Below are 13885 nucleotides of genomic sequence, written 5' to 3' on the forward strand. Positions count from 1 at the left end.
GAGAGGTGAAATGAGAACTTTGTTTTAGCACCGTGACTCAGCACAGTGTCAAACAGGATAATACCTGCGCTCAAGGTGTGCTATTCACCATATGGTCTATTGGGAGTGGGTGGGCTGCTCTGGTAAAATCCTGAGATATTCTACCTCCAGCTGCAGGTCTGATGCACCCCTCTGAGGAACAGGATGTCTGGGGTGGCAGAAATGTGTGATGTCAATGTGCTTTCACGTGTAATGGGACTTGAGTTATCTCTGTGCCACACTGCCGTGTGACCGGCCGCTCTGAATGGCAGCCAGCCTTTCATTCACAACATTCAGTCTCGGGGTTGTCGGTCCTTCAGACTACTTCAGAGTCAGACTGTACACAAAATCAATATCACAGGCTGAAAACACTGAGCCTAATCCAATCGTTACACAGCCAGCCTTTGGTGAGAGACAACTGCTAAGGGTCCATTATTTTTCCTCAGTGCTGCACACAGCATGTGTCTCTGTCAGACTGAAACTGACATGCTGTCATCATGCACGCTGTGCGGTGCAGAATAGCAACCTAAGTACTGCATGCAGGTAAAGATACTGCCGTGCTTCTGACAGTTCGGCTCATATGAACATTATTAAAACCTCTCTATTCTTTCATTTTAAAAACTGCAGACAAATTAATGCAGCACATGAGTAAAACTAAATAGTCTTAAGGGCAGTAAGCCAGATTATTAAATTAACTCTTGCACATGTTGATGGTAAAGAAGTGCTTCAGTGCTCTCAGCCACTGTCATGATGAAGAATTCCAGCTTTGCAATTAATGGAAATCCATGTAAAAGGTTATTGTTGTTTTTACCTATTACTATGTTAAACAATTATCATTAAATAATAGCTCCATTAAGTTGACTGTATCTTTTGCATATATACATGCATGTAGGTATGTACATATGTACGTGTTTGTGTGTGTGTGTGTTTAATTTTTGCATTATTTAGTTGGCTGTACCTTTTACAATTAAATATTATTGGATGTTGTAAAAAAAGGTACAGACAACATACAAGCTTGCACTCATACTCTATATATATATGTATGTAGTGTAGGCATGGTTATTTATATATATATATATATATATTGGGGTGAGAGTTTTCTTACACCTGACACCATGTGCCGTGTCAGTTAACATACACAGGTGACAACTAAAACCGCATTGATATGTTTAAAGTGGCTGTAACAGCTTCCGCAGTATTATCCCCTCAACGTGGTTTCTAAGGTATTGAAATGCAGCTTCAGTTTCACCAAAGTGGTGACAACACTGCAAGTCTTTTATCATGTCTTGATGTCTGAATAGGAGGGTACAGTAATAATAGCAATGTAACTCTATAAGGGTACAATGAGACCCGTTATGAGCATGAATACCATATCCTTTGGCTCCAGGGGACCACATGTCAGCAGGATAAATGACTTTCGCAAAGGCATGCAGTACTTTGCATTTATAACTGACTATTATACAATATCCTATTAAACAATACAAGGAAAATGTATTCAAATTGATCTCAAACATATGTTTGTCAACTGAAAGCTATTCATTTTACTCTGGGTGCCATTCATCTCAGTTACCCTCAGATGTTGTTTGTTGGAACACTCCTCTGCGCTTTGGTGGAATTTCAACCGCTCTGTTTCTGTAAACATTTTATATTTGATCTAAAGCTTCGCCCACCCAAACAACTATACATCAGCATAAATCAATATCTGCCTTACCTTGCCTTTATCCCTCATGGATCCTTTGCCGAGGATGGACATCTTCACCCCAGTCTCCTCCTGCAATCGCTTCATGGAATTTCCCCGTGGTCCCAGCAGCTTCCCAACAAAATTAAACTGGGACAAAGGATAGAAATGAGAAAGAGTCCTTATCAATGCTTTCAACATGCAGTTTGTAAGCGGAGGGAGGACAAATAATGAAAAGGCTGATTTATAAGTCCAGGCGAGTATTTTTGAAGCAGCCTTTCTCTTAATGTCTTGGATATAAAAGAAAGGTTAAACATAAGATATGCTGTGCTGACCATTAGTCATCTATTGTCAATATAATCTCACATTCCATTCACCATTCATCATGGGAGAAAAAGCTGTAATGATGACTGTAATAAATCAATATAACTGTGCTCTATATGTACGTGCACGTTGGAAGTAAATGGGACTCTCATTGGCGGTCTGGCAAAACACATACATACATCCTCCTGCATGAACTGTGCCCTAGCTAGCCATTTCTCTTATCGGCATTTAGGGTCATGCATGTCCTTCCAAGGAAAAAGGAAAAGAAAAGAGAATATGGGCTCAAACCAATAACATTCCTGAAACTGTTTAAGAGGTCAGTGCTGAGATAAAGTCAGAAATAATGAGTTTCTTCCCAGTGGGAAATTAAGTAATACTATCCAAATGACAAACTATCAGATTCAAGCCTCGGGGCTCTGACTATCATTTCCCTCTCACTGTGCACAGGCTAGTGTTCATATTGAGATCAGTAGCTCCAGGTTGTTTCAGGCGCAACGCTGCTGAGATTAGTGCTGATTAATCTGGGAGGTGAAAGTCATAACGCAACTGTAGTCAAATGGAGCCTTTTCCAAGAAAATGAGCAAGAGATCACCTAGAAGATGAGAAAAACAGACTTAAAGACAAATGCAAAGAACAATGCAACAGTCTCAGCTGGTCTCAGACCGACACTGTTGTCATTTTTCAGGGTCCCTTTGTTTGTCTTTCAGCAAGATAACACAAAACCCCTAAAAGGATTTCTATGAAACTTTGTGGAAGGATGTGACAGGAGCCGACAAAGAACACATTTATTTTTTGGCACAGATCTGAACAGACGAGCGGATGGAGGATATTTTTTTTCGTTTTCTACAGCATTGCATAATTGGTTATTTTTTGACATTTTCACAGGGAATAATTAATAAATCTCGACGAAATATTTTTTAAGGCATACTAAAAGGGCTGATATCTATGAGTTTGGTTTTGTATTTCATTTAATTTAAGGGAACTGTTGGGCCCTGGCGACGGTATGTACTGTACTAAGTGCCATTCTAATTTAAATAGCAAAAGCACTTGTGGCTGTCTGTGTTCCCATGTGCGTGATGGCCTTAACTGTTCATTTTGGTGCATTACTATCTTGAGGCAGCAGAAAGCTTTTGTGCAATCGACAAACACAAACCAGTGGGTGTATTATGTTTAAGGGTGAATATTCCAAACAGAAAAATGTGCACGTACAGAGGCAGGTACACAGCACAGACACTCTCTGGTCCTTACACACGCAGGCGGCTTTTAAGGGGAATGAGAGATGTGAAGAGTGGAGATTGATTAGATGCATGTTATGCCCCAAAACTCCTGATTCATTAAGAAACTAAGTACAACTCCTCTGAACCATAACGCTGCCTCAACCTTTTTTTTACATCATTAAACTTGCACAATCCTTCAAATAGAGACCATAAACTTTTCCTAGAAGAAACAAACCCATAAAGGCCATGCACAAAGAACACCTCACGCCGTTTCAGTGCTTGTTTTATTGTAATAGAGGGTTCGACCTTCAAGTGTTGGATGAGATGATAGGGGACCACCTCCAGTGCTGAACAGGTGGTCACCCATCCACCACAACACACTCTGGCCAACCCTAAAATGATATTAACCTTTCCACAAAACAGCCTCTCCCACTGTGGATAGGCAGCTAATAACTTCTCTGCCAGCTGTGCGTCTGCTGCAACTCAACGTCGACAAACGCACACTCAGCTTATTTTCGTGAACATGATTAAAATCAGGAGTGAATGTTCAATCTTAGGTGAGGGTGGCGCCAAGGGCACCAAGATGACACCGTCCAACAAAAAACAAAAACAACCATGCTACCCAACCGTCCTCTCTGTGTCCTCTGATCTGAACGATTAAGGCACCTTTTGTGGACACCTTCCGTCACGATGCGTGCGTTGACAGGACGATCCTATAGCCGGCAGCAGGGAGCGTCGGAGCAGATGGTGGCTGCAGCTACGTCGAGAACACACTCGGTGGGCGGTAGAAGAAGAGTGGCCTGTTTTCATTTAGCTAATGAATGTCTGGAGCCACTCTACTGCTCCATGGCGAGCAATTTGGGCTCCGGAAAGGGGCACGATTCGATGTTAAATGAGGTTTGAAATGATGTTATGTGCCCCCCGTAGCCTCGACACTGATAAGTATGCAGATATTGAAAGGAGGGGGGTTGTGAATGCAACAATTATGCACAACAAATTTAAGACGCTGAACAAATATTCAGTGCGTGAACTGATCCTCTTATTTTTGATTCCACAACGTGTGAAGGACAAACAATTAATCGAGAGCTTTTGTGCAGATTAAAATCTAACATATTCATCTGCATATTAATTGTTAAATACCAGCTTTATGAAGTCCTCACAACCGATACGTATGCTTGAGGCCTTTGAGCAAAGGGTTCGTCTGGTCTAGGCATTCAGTGCTATATTGTCCCAAACAATATTGTCCATTTTGAGAGGTTAGTCACAATTTAGCTGAAGGTCAGTGAGTGTCATTATTTCTAATCTGCAAATCAAATGTTGTATTTTATTCTTTGATTTATTTCATCAGAACGGAGACCTGACCAATCAAGTATGTGGGACTGCTCACTTCTTATTGGCTGACAGGTCTCTGTCAATTCGTCATTTGATGGATTTACTGTATCAACACTAGCCATAAGGTACAATGGACACATGAAACTTTTTCCTCACTGGTAAAGAGATTGAAGTTTCAGTTTTTTGTCTCCAGGGGATAATATTTCGCATGTCTTACTACATGTTCAACTGAGTGGGGAATTCTCTTTTTATGCAATATATCCTTCAGCGATGATATTGCATCCAAATTTGTCCAAGTTCACTTTGAGTTGATTTCAACTCTCATTCGTAAAGTTTTCCTTGCATTAGTGGTTTGTAGGATTTTCCATCATGTTGGCTTAGTAATAACGGTGGTGTAGGTATATGATATGATGCTCATTTTAATTATAAAGACAATGTCTTCCTTCTCAGAGGTTAACCCACACACATAACAAGAATATGTATGAAAACTGATTCTTCACAGGGATATATGAAAGAATGTTTTTGAAGGATTTTTTGGGGCACTTTCACCAATTTGACAACACAAATTCAGCATCAACAAAGATACAGAGATTTCGAGGAAACACAGAAAAGAAGCAAAAAGCTTTTCCTTTATATCCTCCCTTTGAAACTTTTCTGTTTTGTTTTGGAACAACAGCATTTTTATGTATTTGCAGCATGTTTCATTGTGTTGCAAATGTGCTGTCAAACTGGTGAATGTGCTCCTCAATCTTTTTTTGATTTGTCTATTTGTATGTATTTGCTTTTCCATTTTCTTGTAAGGGAAAATCCATTCCTCCATGCATCAAAGTCTGTTTACGGGTCTTGGGGAGTAGCGTAGTCCTGCATATATGAATAACAGGTTGTATAAAAGCCTTTTGTGGCTTCACAGGGAGCTGTGTGTTATCTGATAAATGGCCTCCAGTGATGTCACTTGAGTCAATGCTGGTTGGATCAACATCAAGAATCTTGTTGTATGGGTTTAGAAAGAAACAAGTTTACCAGGACCTCTGCTGGCTGCTCATTTATGCAAGCAGCTAACTAACACGTCAATTACTGACTGCGATGTATTGTGGGTAATGTAGGTGGACTCTGTGGAATAAAAAGGCAATATCTTTGGTTCTGCTGCGTTGATTTGATTTGTCCACCAGGGTCTTTTGAGTGCAATGCTGAATCAGTGTAGAGTACTTTTAAGATGCAGTACGCTGAGCTCTATCACAGCCACTGCAGACAGGCCCTGCTTGTGGCTGGTTCTCTATATGAATTTTGCAACTCACTTACCATACCTGAATTAAAAAAGGAGGAAAGATCTAAACATCATTTTTTTCGAATATATTTATTTTAAACACCAACACTCGTCACAAGTTATTGGGAGCTGGACATACTGACGTTTCACTTTGTGATTGATTTGCTTCAGAGTTTATGAGACACGTCTTTAAACACATGTGACAAGCTGACACACAAACACACACGCTCAAACACAACATTGATTAATGTGAAGGGCCTACCTCAATATTTTTTGAGAAGGCACCAATTTAGATGTTTCCTTGCACAATTTATAGCTTTCGTTCTCTGAGATTTTCTTTCATATCCCGGCAAAATTATTGTACACTGAAATATCCTTAACTAGATCGATGTTCGAACAAATCAAATAGAATCGAACCCAGCCATAGTTAATAAATGACAAATGCATATGTGTACTGTCCCAAAAAGGTATAACAGGTGTATTACTGCAGTGCCAAAAGGCATAGTGAAACATTTTGAGCGCAGCTAAATTATGTGCTGAGTGACACATCAAAGACCTTGATTGACAGCCAGTGTGAAGGAGAGAGAAACGTGGGTAAGAATGGATGATAACAAGGGTTTTGCATGAATAATAATTCAGGTGTGCCCCAAGATTCTGGCCTGCCCTGCCCTGCGCTTTGCCTTGGGCAGAAAAAGTTTGGAAAGCCCCGGGCCGAGTCCACATTCACGATCAAATATCAATGCATCCTCCATGTGTCTTCGCTGCCTTCACATCTGGAGATCCGTCCTCTTCTGACCATCCAAGATGCATGTTTATGCCAGATATTAACAACAACAGTGACTGGCTATCAGAAAGCCGTGGCGGTGCTCGAGGATTAACCTATTAGCTTCACTTAAAGAAAGAAAGTGATAGAAGTAGAAGTGCAGGCTTTTCCAGAGACAAGGGCAAATAAACAGCAAAGATGAAAGGATGCACTCGCGTAAATAAAAACTGAGGCAAACTCGGAACGATTCTATATGTTTCTAGCTCTCAGTATGTTAAATGTGTAATGTGGCCGACCTTTAAGGGAGTGCACTGAGGCCAGTAGAGATTTGCACATGTCCTGAGGCACTTTCTGCCGGGTTAGCGAGCTGTGCCATTGGAAAAGTCCAGGTCCTGTCTGATAGGAGGATTAAAGCCTCAAGTAGAGGTTTATACTTTGATGACAACTAGGGATGACTGGGCTGAGAGTCTGTCAGAGGAGTGTGTCCTATGGACTCGGCAGACTTTAAAGAAAGCGGATGAGTGGTTGTTTGGTTCTTGTCTGACAAGCATTGGAGATTTGCTGTTCATCTGCTGAGCTTTTCAGAAAGGAAACCAAATCAACTGAGAGTTTAAAGAGAGGCTGTGTGTCAGTGTTAATGTAAATCAATGGAATCTAATATTAAGGTATGAATTAAACATATACAAAAATCAAGAAAACATCAGATATAAGCAAGCAGTAATCTGTGGATTGGGACGCACAATATATGTGTTAAAATATTCAGAGAGGAGCATAAGGAAATAAGATAATATCCAAAACATAAAATGTGTGTCAATTTGCATTTGGTGACAAATTACCTATATCTTTGAGTCTTTATCATGACAAACAGGAACAGGATGTGCTAACAGAGATGACACAATACACATTAATATGTACACATGTAAACCAGTCGCCCAGATGGCCCACTTACACACACATGTTTGTAGATCTATCTTAGTGAGGACACTGCACTCCCTAGCACTTACCATAACCTCAACCATCAGAGCTAAATGCCTAACCCTAAAGCCCAATTCATGTTTCTGCCTATTTTTAGATGTGTACCCTGAGCAAAGCCCTACACTATATCCTGAAGTGCACCTCGCCAAAAGTGTAATGCCGCACCAAGGCGACGCTGACCGCAAGAGCTGTGATTGGTAGTATTGGATCTCCGGCAGACGCAGCGCTATATTTAAATTGAGTTGAAACAGTAATTGCTCTTCAAAATCTATCAGCTCAGACTCCAACAAGATCCGATTAGTAACACTCTCCATTGGTCTGAAGGAAACAGAGATGCCAGAGAATTTGTAAATAGGCAGACCGGAAACTGTAGAACACGCAACCCCAGAAACTCACCCGCCACTTGGTATTCGGCGGTGTAATTGCAATGCAGCTCACACACCTTCGTACAACTATGAATGCTCTGCCCCGTGTGTAGGCTACATACCTACGGGGGAGCTTCGACGCAGAAGCATGAATCAGCCTTAATCCCAACCCTAACCTAAACCTAATTTTATCCCTAACCCTAAAACCAAGTCTTTACCCTTAAACAGCCCATTAACAGTAGGTCAGAAAGTGAGGGCTGGCCAAAATGTCCTCACTTTCCCAAAATGTCTGTAGGTTGTAGGTTTAAAAGGTCCTAACAAAGATATCTTTACGAACACACACTAACCACACAAACTCCAACAAGTGACTTGCAAACTTCGACAGGCTAGTTTTACCGTCTGAGCAGCACCTTTTTAACTCCCCTTTCAGAGCAGAGGAAAATCAATCCATACAATCTGAGCTCTCTTCTTGAGTCTCTCTAACAAGCGATGGCCTTTAAATGATAAGTGATGAACAATCTCTTTTTTTGCAAATCAAACAAAAAGAGGCTTTGACATTGTCTCAAACCTTCACAATATAGCCATTATATAATACAAATATTCAATACAAATCTTCAAGCTATATGGTTTTGGTAGTTATGTACAGATAGTAATTACATCCATTTTTATTGTAAAACACTGACATGAGCACTTGTGTACGCAATGTGGCTGACATACAGTAATCCATTTTGTGACACATTTATAATTCATGAAAAGTCTATTTAACATTGTAGAGAGTAACACATCTAATACTTTACATGAAAAAATTAACTCCTGGACCTTTGTGTCACATTTAAAGGCTGCACAAGGGGCATATCCAGGGGTTAAGTTAAGGTTAAGGTTACCTTAACTCAGATCGAACCACTATATAAGCCTGCTTTCATTTTTTATAGCATAAACTTAAATGCACATCATCTTAAGATCAGTAATTTAAGGTCACTGGGTCCCATTCTCACAGCTTCAGTAATTGTGTTTCACTTTGTAAGTGTTCCACCAGGAAATGTGTGTTGCTCGACCCACATTAATCTCCAGCCTCTGTAAGCGATTATTGCACTGTGTTGTTTTGACAAAGAACTAAACAAAGTTAAGGAAAAGCGGGTTTTTTAAACTTGTCACTTTTACCCTTACAATTTTCTTTTCTCCAGCAGAAATTAGTTGGTCTCTTTTATGTTCTTAAATTCACGACAATAGTGTCAATCAGCAGCGCACCGAAGAATCTATTGAATCTATTCTGTGTGTGACATTTGACTTGATTTTGTCCCATAAGAGCGACTCCATGTACTGAAAACCCTGTTTGAATCTCACTCAGAGCTACGACGCTGTGTATTCTTGAAGGCTATTTTTTTGTTATGACACCGAGGTGTATTATCTTTATTTTATCTCCTGAGCAGCATTGTAGCAGACAGAGCCAACACACAAACACTGACTTAGTGGGATCCCAAAGTACAGCTCCGATGCTATCACACAAGTGCTTAATTTTAATTCACACTCTGCACTCCCTCTACTGTATTTGCCACTTATCTAAACAAAACACCTTTCCACATGATAGGCTTTTATTTGGGACTCTGACATCTCTGGACAGACAAAAATGGAATTTCTCCACGGGCAGAGCACAGCTGTTGTACTACTTAAAGGTTACAATAACCCAAGACTGATAAGCTCCAACATTCTCGCACCACACAAGGATAAAATACAATGTAATGTGTTGTGGTAAGTGGATGTACCTGCAGAATAGAAATTCAGGCAAATACCCGACAGAGGTAAAATAGCTAAAGTCAAGAGGTGCAGAAATATACATATTTAGTTATTTAATTTTTTTTTAAAACAAATTCAATTTCTAATTAAAAGAAAATCCTTTTTTTTAATATACAGAATAGACCCAGAACTGGCCTCCAACTCATAGATGGTATCGGCCATTGAAAAATCCATTTCATGCCCCAAGGTTATGAGATGCTAATCAAGCTGTCTCATTAAGGAGCAGAGGATAAATTCTAGTTAAGCGCTAATGAAAATGGCCATTCGGATTATCTCAATATCATATTTTTTCGCTTTAGTAAATAATGATCTCCGTGTATACGTGCGAGAGTGTCATTTGTTTACGCGTCAAAACAGGACATGAACAAATGTGCCTCTTCTTCTCCCGTTGACCGAGATCGACCCACGTTCTCAAGGTTTCATTTCTCTTTCAGGGGAGATTAAAGACAGAAAGTGATGGTGAGGTCACCAGAGGAACACTTCAGGGCCGGATTCCTTTATCTTGACAGGCTGCAAAATGACAACAAATCCGAAGTAGATTTTACAGGGAGTTGTGCACAAAACACACAAGTGCCCCCCTGTGAATGATGCATAGAGCTGGGGGCCAGTCGAAAACAAGATGCATCATCCTTCCAGGTTTTATTCAAATAGCTCTGTGGTGCAGCAGCTGCACAGTTACAAAGACAAATTCATATGTCTTGCACATTTTCCTGTCCAGTTTCATTTAAATTAAGCAGTTCTTTTAAGTATAGCTAAATAATTCCATTGGTGGAAAGTAAGTAACTTTATAAGTTTTTCGAATTAATTGCAATTCTTACATAAAGGAATTTAAGGTTGTAGCCTATGAATCATGCTTCCTGCATGAATGTTAATATCAGGCTTGAATAATAATACAATAATAAGAACCATACATAATTGTTTGATTAATGTAGTTATAACCATAATATCTTACATTTTCCTTTAAACATTTAATGGATATTTTCTCTTTAATGCCCAATTTAATTCAATAGCTATGAGTGTCTGGAAAGCTTATTTATCTCTGCACTTTATATTCTAATTCGTTTCCCTTATATTTCTGAATTAATGCATCGTTAATGCAAAAATTCATGTATGGGTAAATCCGGGACATCGAAGAAGGCACTGGCCATCAACTACCACTATCGCACACACACACACAACCAGTATCCAGCCATGACATCCAGCAGCGCAGGTTTACACAATACAGCTCTACAGTGTTAAATACTCTGTTATTGTATAGAGCCGGATCTATTATTCATAACATTGCCAATGAAAATAAATGCCTATGATTAAAAGATAAAGATAAAATTGCACTTCTCTGTATGTAGGGTGGAGGCACCACAAAGCAACTATACTTAGAGCAGCCAAATGTCCAGGAGCAGCCCTGTCTAATGGGATCTGCACAATGACAGAGCCTATGAATGTGCCTGAAACTATATGATCCAATAAAAAACAATAACAGGACTAAACAGGCCCAGCAGACATTTATCTTGTCATAGCAGAAGCACTGAGGTGTGTCGGTCCAGCCGCCATGCACAAAACCACAGCTCTGTCATCAGGGTCATTTAAAACACTTTAGTATGTGTAAATGTACCGTAAAGAATGATTGATTGACAGTAAGGTGACATTAGTCTTTCGTGGGTCATATCATGGAATCCACAGCCATGCGGAGCGGTTCTCCTACGCATTCACGTAATGTCTTAGCATTTAATTACAGGTGTAAGCTCGACTGAGCAATGTCACACTGCAGAAACGTGAGGGAGCAGATGTATGATACTTTGTCCTGAGCTCCACCATCGGTGACACTAAGTAGGACTGGACGTTATTGAAGAGTCGACTCGACACCGATGGAAAATGACTGTGACACAAAGTGGGGTTGTAAAGTGAAGAGAGGTAAAATTGATTAGTTTGTGCCTCTCTGCGGGGCCAGATGTTGTCGGAGTAAAAAAATCAAATATATTGATCGGTGAAAGCAGCCAGGGATTCATATCTGTGTCGCCACATTGTACAAACATTTTTCACTGCAGTTGGTGCGATATTAATGTTACAATTAATCTGTGTTCTCTCATCTGTCGTGCAGGTGTTGCAAATACTTATTGGAAGTGTTATAATGTATATATATATATGTATTCTTAAACAGCATTATTAAAAATATCACAATAAATAAATAAAATAAGACAAATTATGTAATTTTCTTTATTTGCTTTCATGCTTTCCACCATGGGGTTTGCTTACAATCTCTAACCAACAAAAATATACCATAATATCATGCCGTCATTTTAGAAAGAATATGGAACAATGATGACCCTTGTATGTTTGAAGGTCTTCTGCACAATTTAACTTGCCAACTACAAGTTATTAAAACTATGTTACACACAGATGAAAATGTATATCTGTGTCTTATGTATTGTGTTTGTAAATACTAGATTTTTTTGTCTAACACACAACATGTCTACTTCAGTCTTGAAAACCGTTTGGTTTGAAAGTGTGTAGCTTTGTGTGGTATTAGACTGTGCGGCGATCTTACCGATCTCCCCATGACATTTTGGTTGTTCTCATCCTCATTGCAGGGCGTGCTGTTGAGCTAATAGTCTCTTCATGTAGCTAATCACCATTAACTGAAAGTGCAGTTCTACCAAGATGTTTAAGATAGTGACACTGCAGTCTTGCAGGGTGCTGACTGTGCAATTAGGTCACAGAAGCTGTTGTTGGACAACTGCTCCTTCCAGCCTGCACTGCTCTGCTGACTTGGCAGAGCTGGAACTATTGTGCTCATTACACAGAACCAGGACATTCAGCCCATGTACTGAACCTGTTTATACCCATAAGTATGTGTTGCTTTACGATACATTTTCTCATTCATCAATCTCAGTGGTTCTCAGGGTTAAGCTTCACTGGTTTTCATCTAATCAGGAGAATCACACCCCGGACACCAAATGCAATTACAAGATTAATGTATAAATAAGAAATGGTATATAGATGTCCTCAGGCCTTGACTGGCCAATGTTACAACTTAATTATTCATGGCAAAATGTACAAATGTTCTGTGCTGCTACAGAAAAAACATTCAACGGATATTAAAAAGCTTTGCAATTTAGTAACAGAAAAGACTTTACATTGCATTGACCTCATATACCTCAGCCAAGTCTGTTTAAGTACAATGTCTGTAAAAAATAAATAGGTAAAAAGCACTAAAAACTATACATTTTATTCAAAATGGCAATCTTGTGTGAGTAAGGGTAAGATATAGGGTATTTATTTGGATCTCAATATGATACACGTCTTCCCTGATTTCAAATATCAAGTTTCTGATGCAATGTTTCAAGAACCCCTCGAAAAAATGTGAAAAGTAACTGTGATATCAAATTAGAATCTTTACTTACTTGAAGTTTCTTCAAGTTCTCAAAAAATGTTCAGGAAATTAAAATGAATGAACAAAATCTAAACTGTCTGACTTCCTGTACAAAATTCTAAATACGTGTCCAAAAATGATGAGAATAATGATTCCAATTAATTTCATGAAAATGTAAGCAATTTTATCCTGACATCACCCTGAGTGAAGTGGTGGCTCGCCGCCCTCTGGCCACGCTTGAGCTCAATCAGCACAGAACAACGGATCTGAAGTAGGTGACAATTTATTCTTTTTTTGAACACCTCAAACACCTACAAAACTTATTTCTGCAGCCAAATAATAATGATCTCTACAAATTGAAAAGGTAACTTTGTGTTCGAGATAAAAGTATGAATTCTTCTTTTCAAACACTGCAAAAGTCTCTGGACTAGTTTACATATTGGTTTTTGAGTTTTTGCAGACAGTGGGAAAATAAAGTATTCCCATTTCAGAGGTCCTTCAATGAAAGATGTTGTAATGGATGGACGGCAAGTTCCCCTGAATGAGAGTCATTGTGAATCGTCTGTTCACAAGAAACGGACTCCATTGGCATTTTTTACAGATCTGAAATCAATTTGATAGAGTGAGGACTTCCTGGACACTGTTTAATTACTTTCTCAACACTTTTTCTAAGGAGTTAACAGCAAATTGATTTCTGTGGAGTGTCCAGAGGGGCTCACTGGACAAATGTGGCACAGCTACAGTAAAAGTATGGCCGCACAGAATCAGCAAACATCTGAAACTAG

General features: G+C 39.5%; 1 protein-coding gene across 1 annotated transcript in view; it reads right to left on the reverse strand.

The window, feature by feature from the left end:
- khdrbs2 (KH domain containing, RNA binding, signal transduction associated 2) overlaps positions 1-13885 on the reverse strand; it is a 58762-nt gene that overhangs the window by 29006 nt on the left and 15871 nt on the right. The window contains exon 3 of the mRNA XM_061087899.1: positions 1730-1846. Coding sequence (XP_060943882.1) covers positions 1730-1846 — 117 coding nt within the window. The remainder of the gene's footprint in view (positions 1-1729; positions 1847-13885) is intronic.

The sequence above is a fragment of the Limanda limanda genome, chromosome 15 (assembly GCF_963576545.1).
Source record: "Limanda limanda chromosome 15, fLimLim1.1, whole genome shotgun sequence".
Classification (NCBI taxonomy): domain Eukaryota; kingdom Metazoa; phylum Chordata; class Actinopteri; order Pleuronectiformes; family Pleuronectidae; genus Limanda; species Limanda limanda.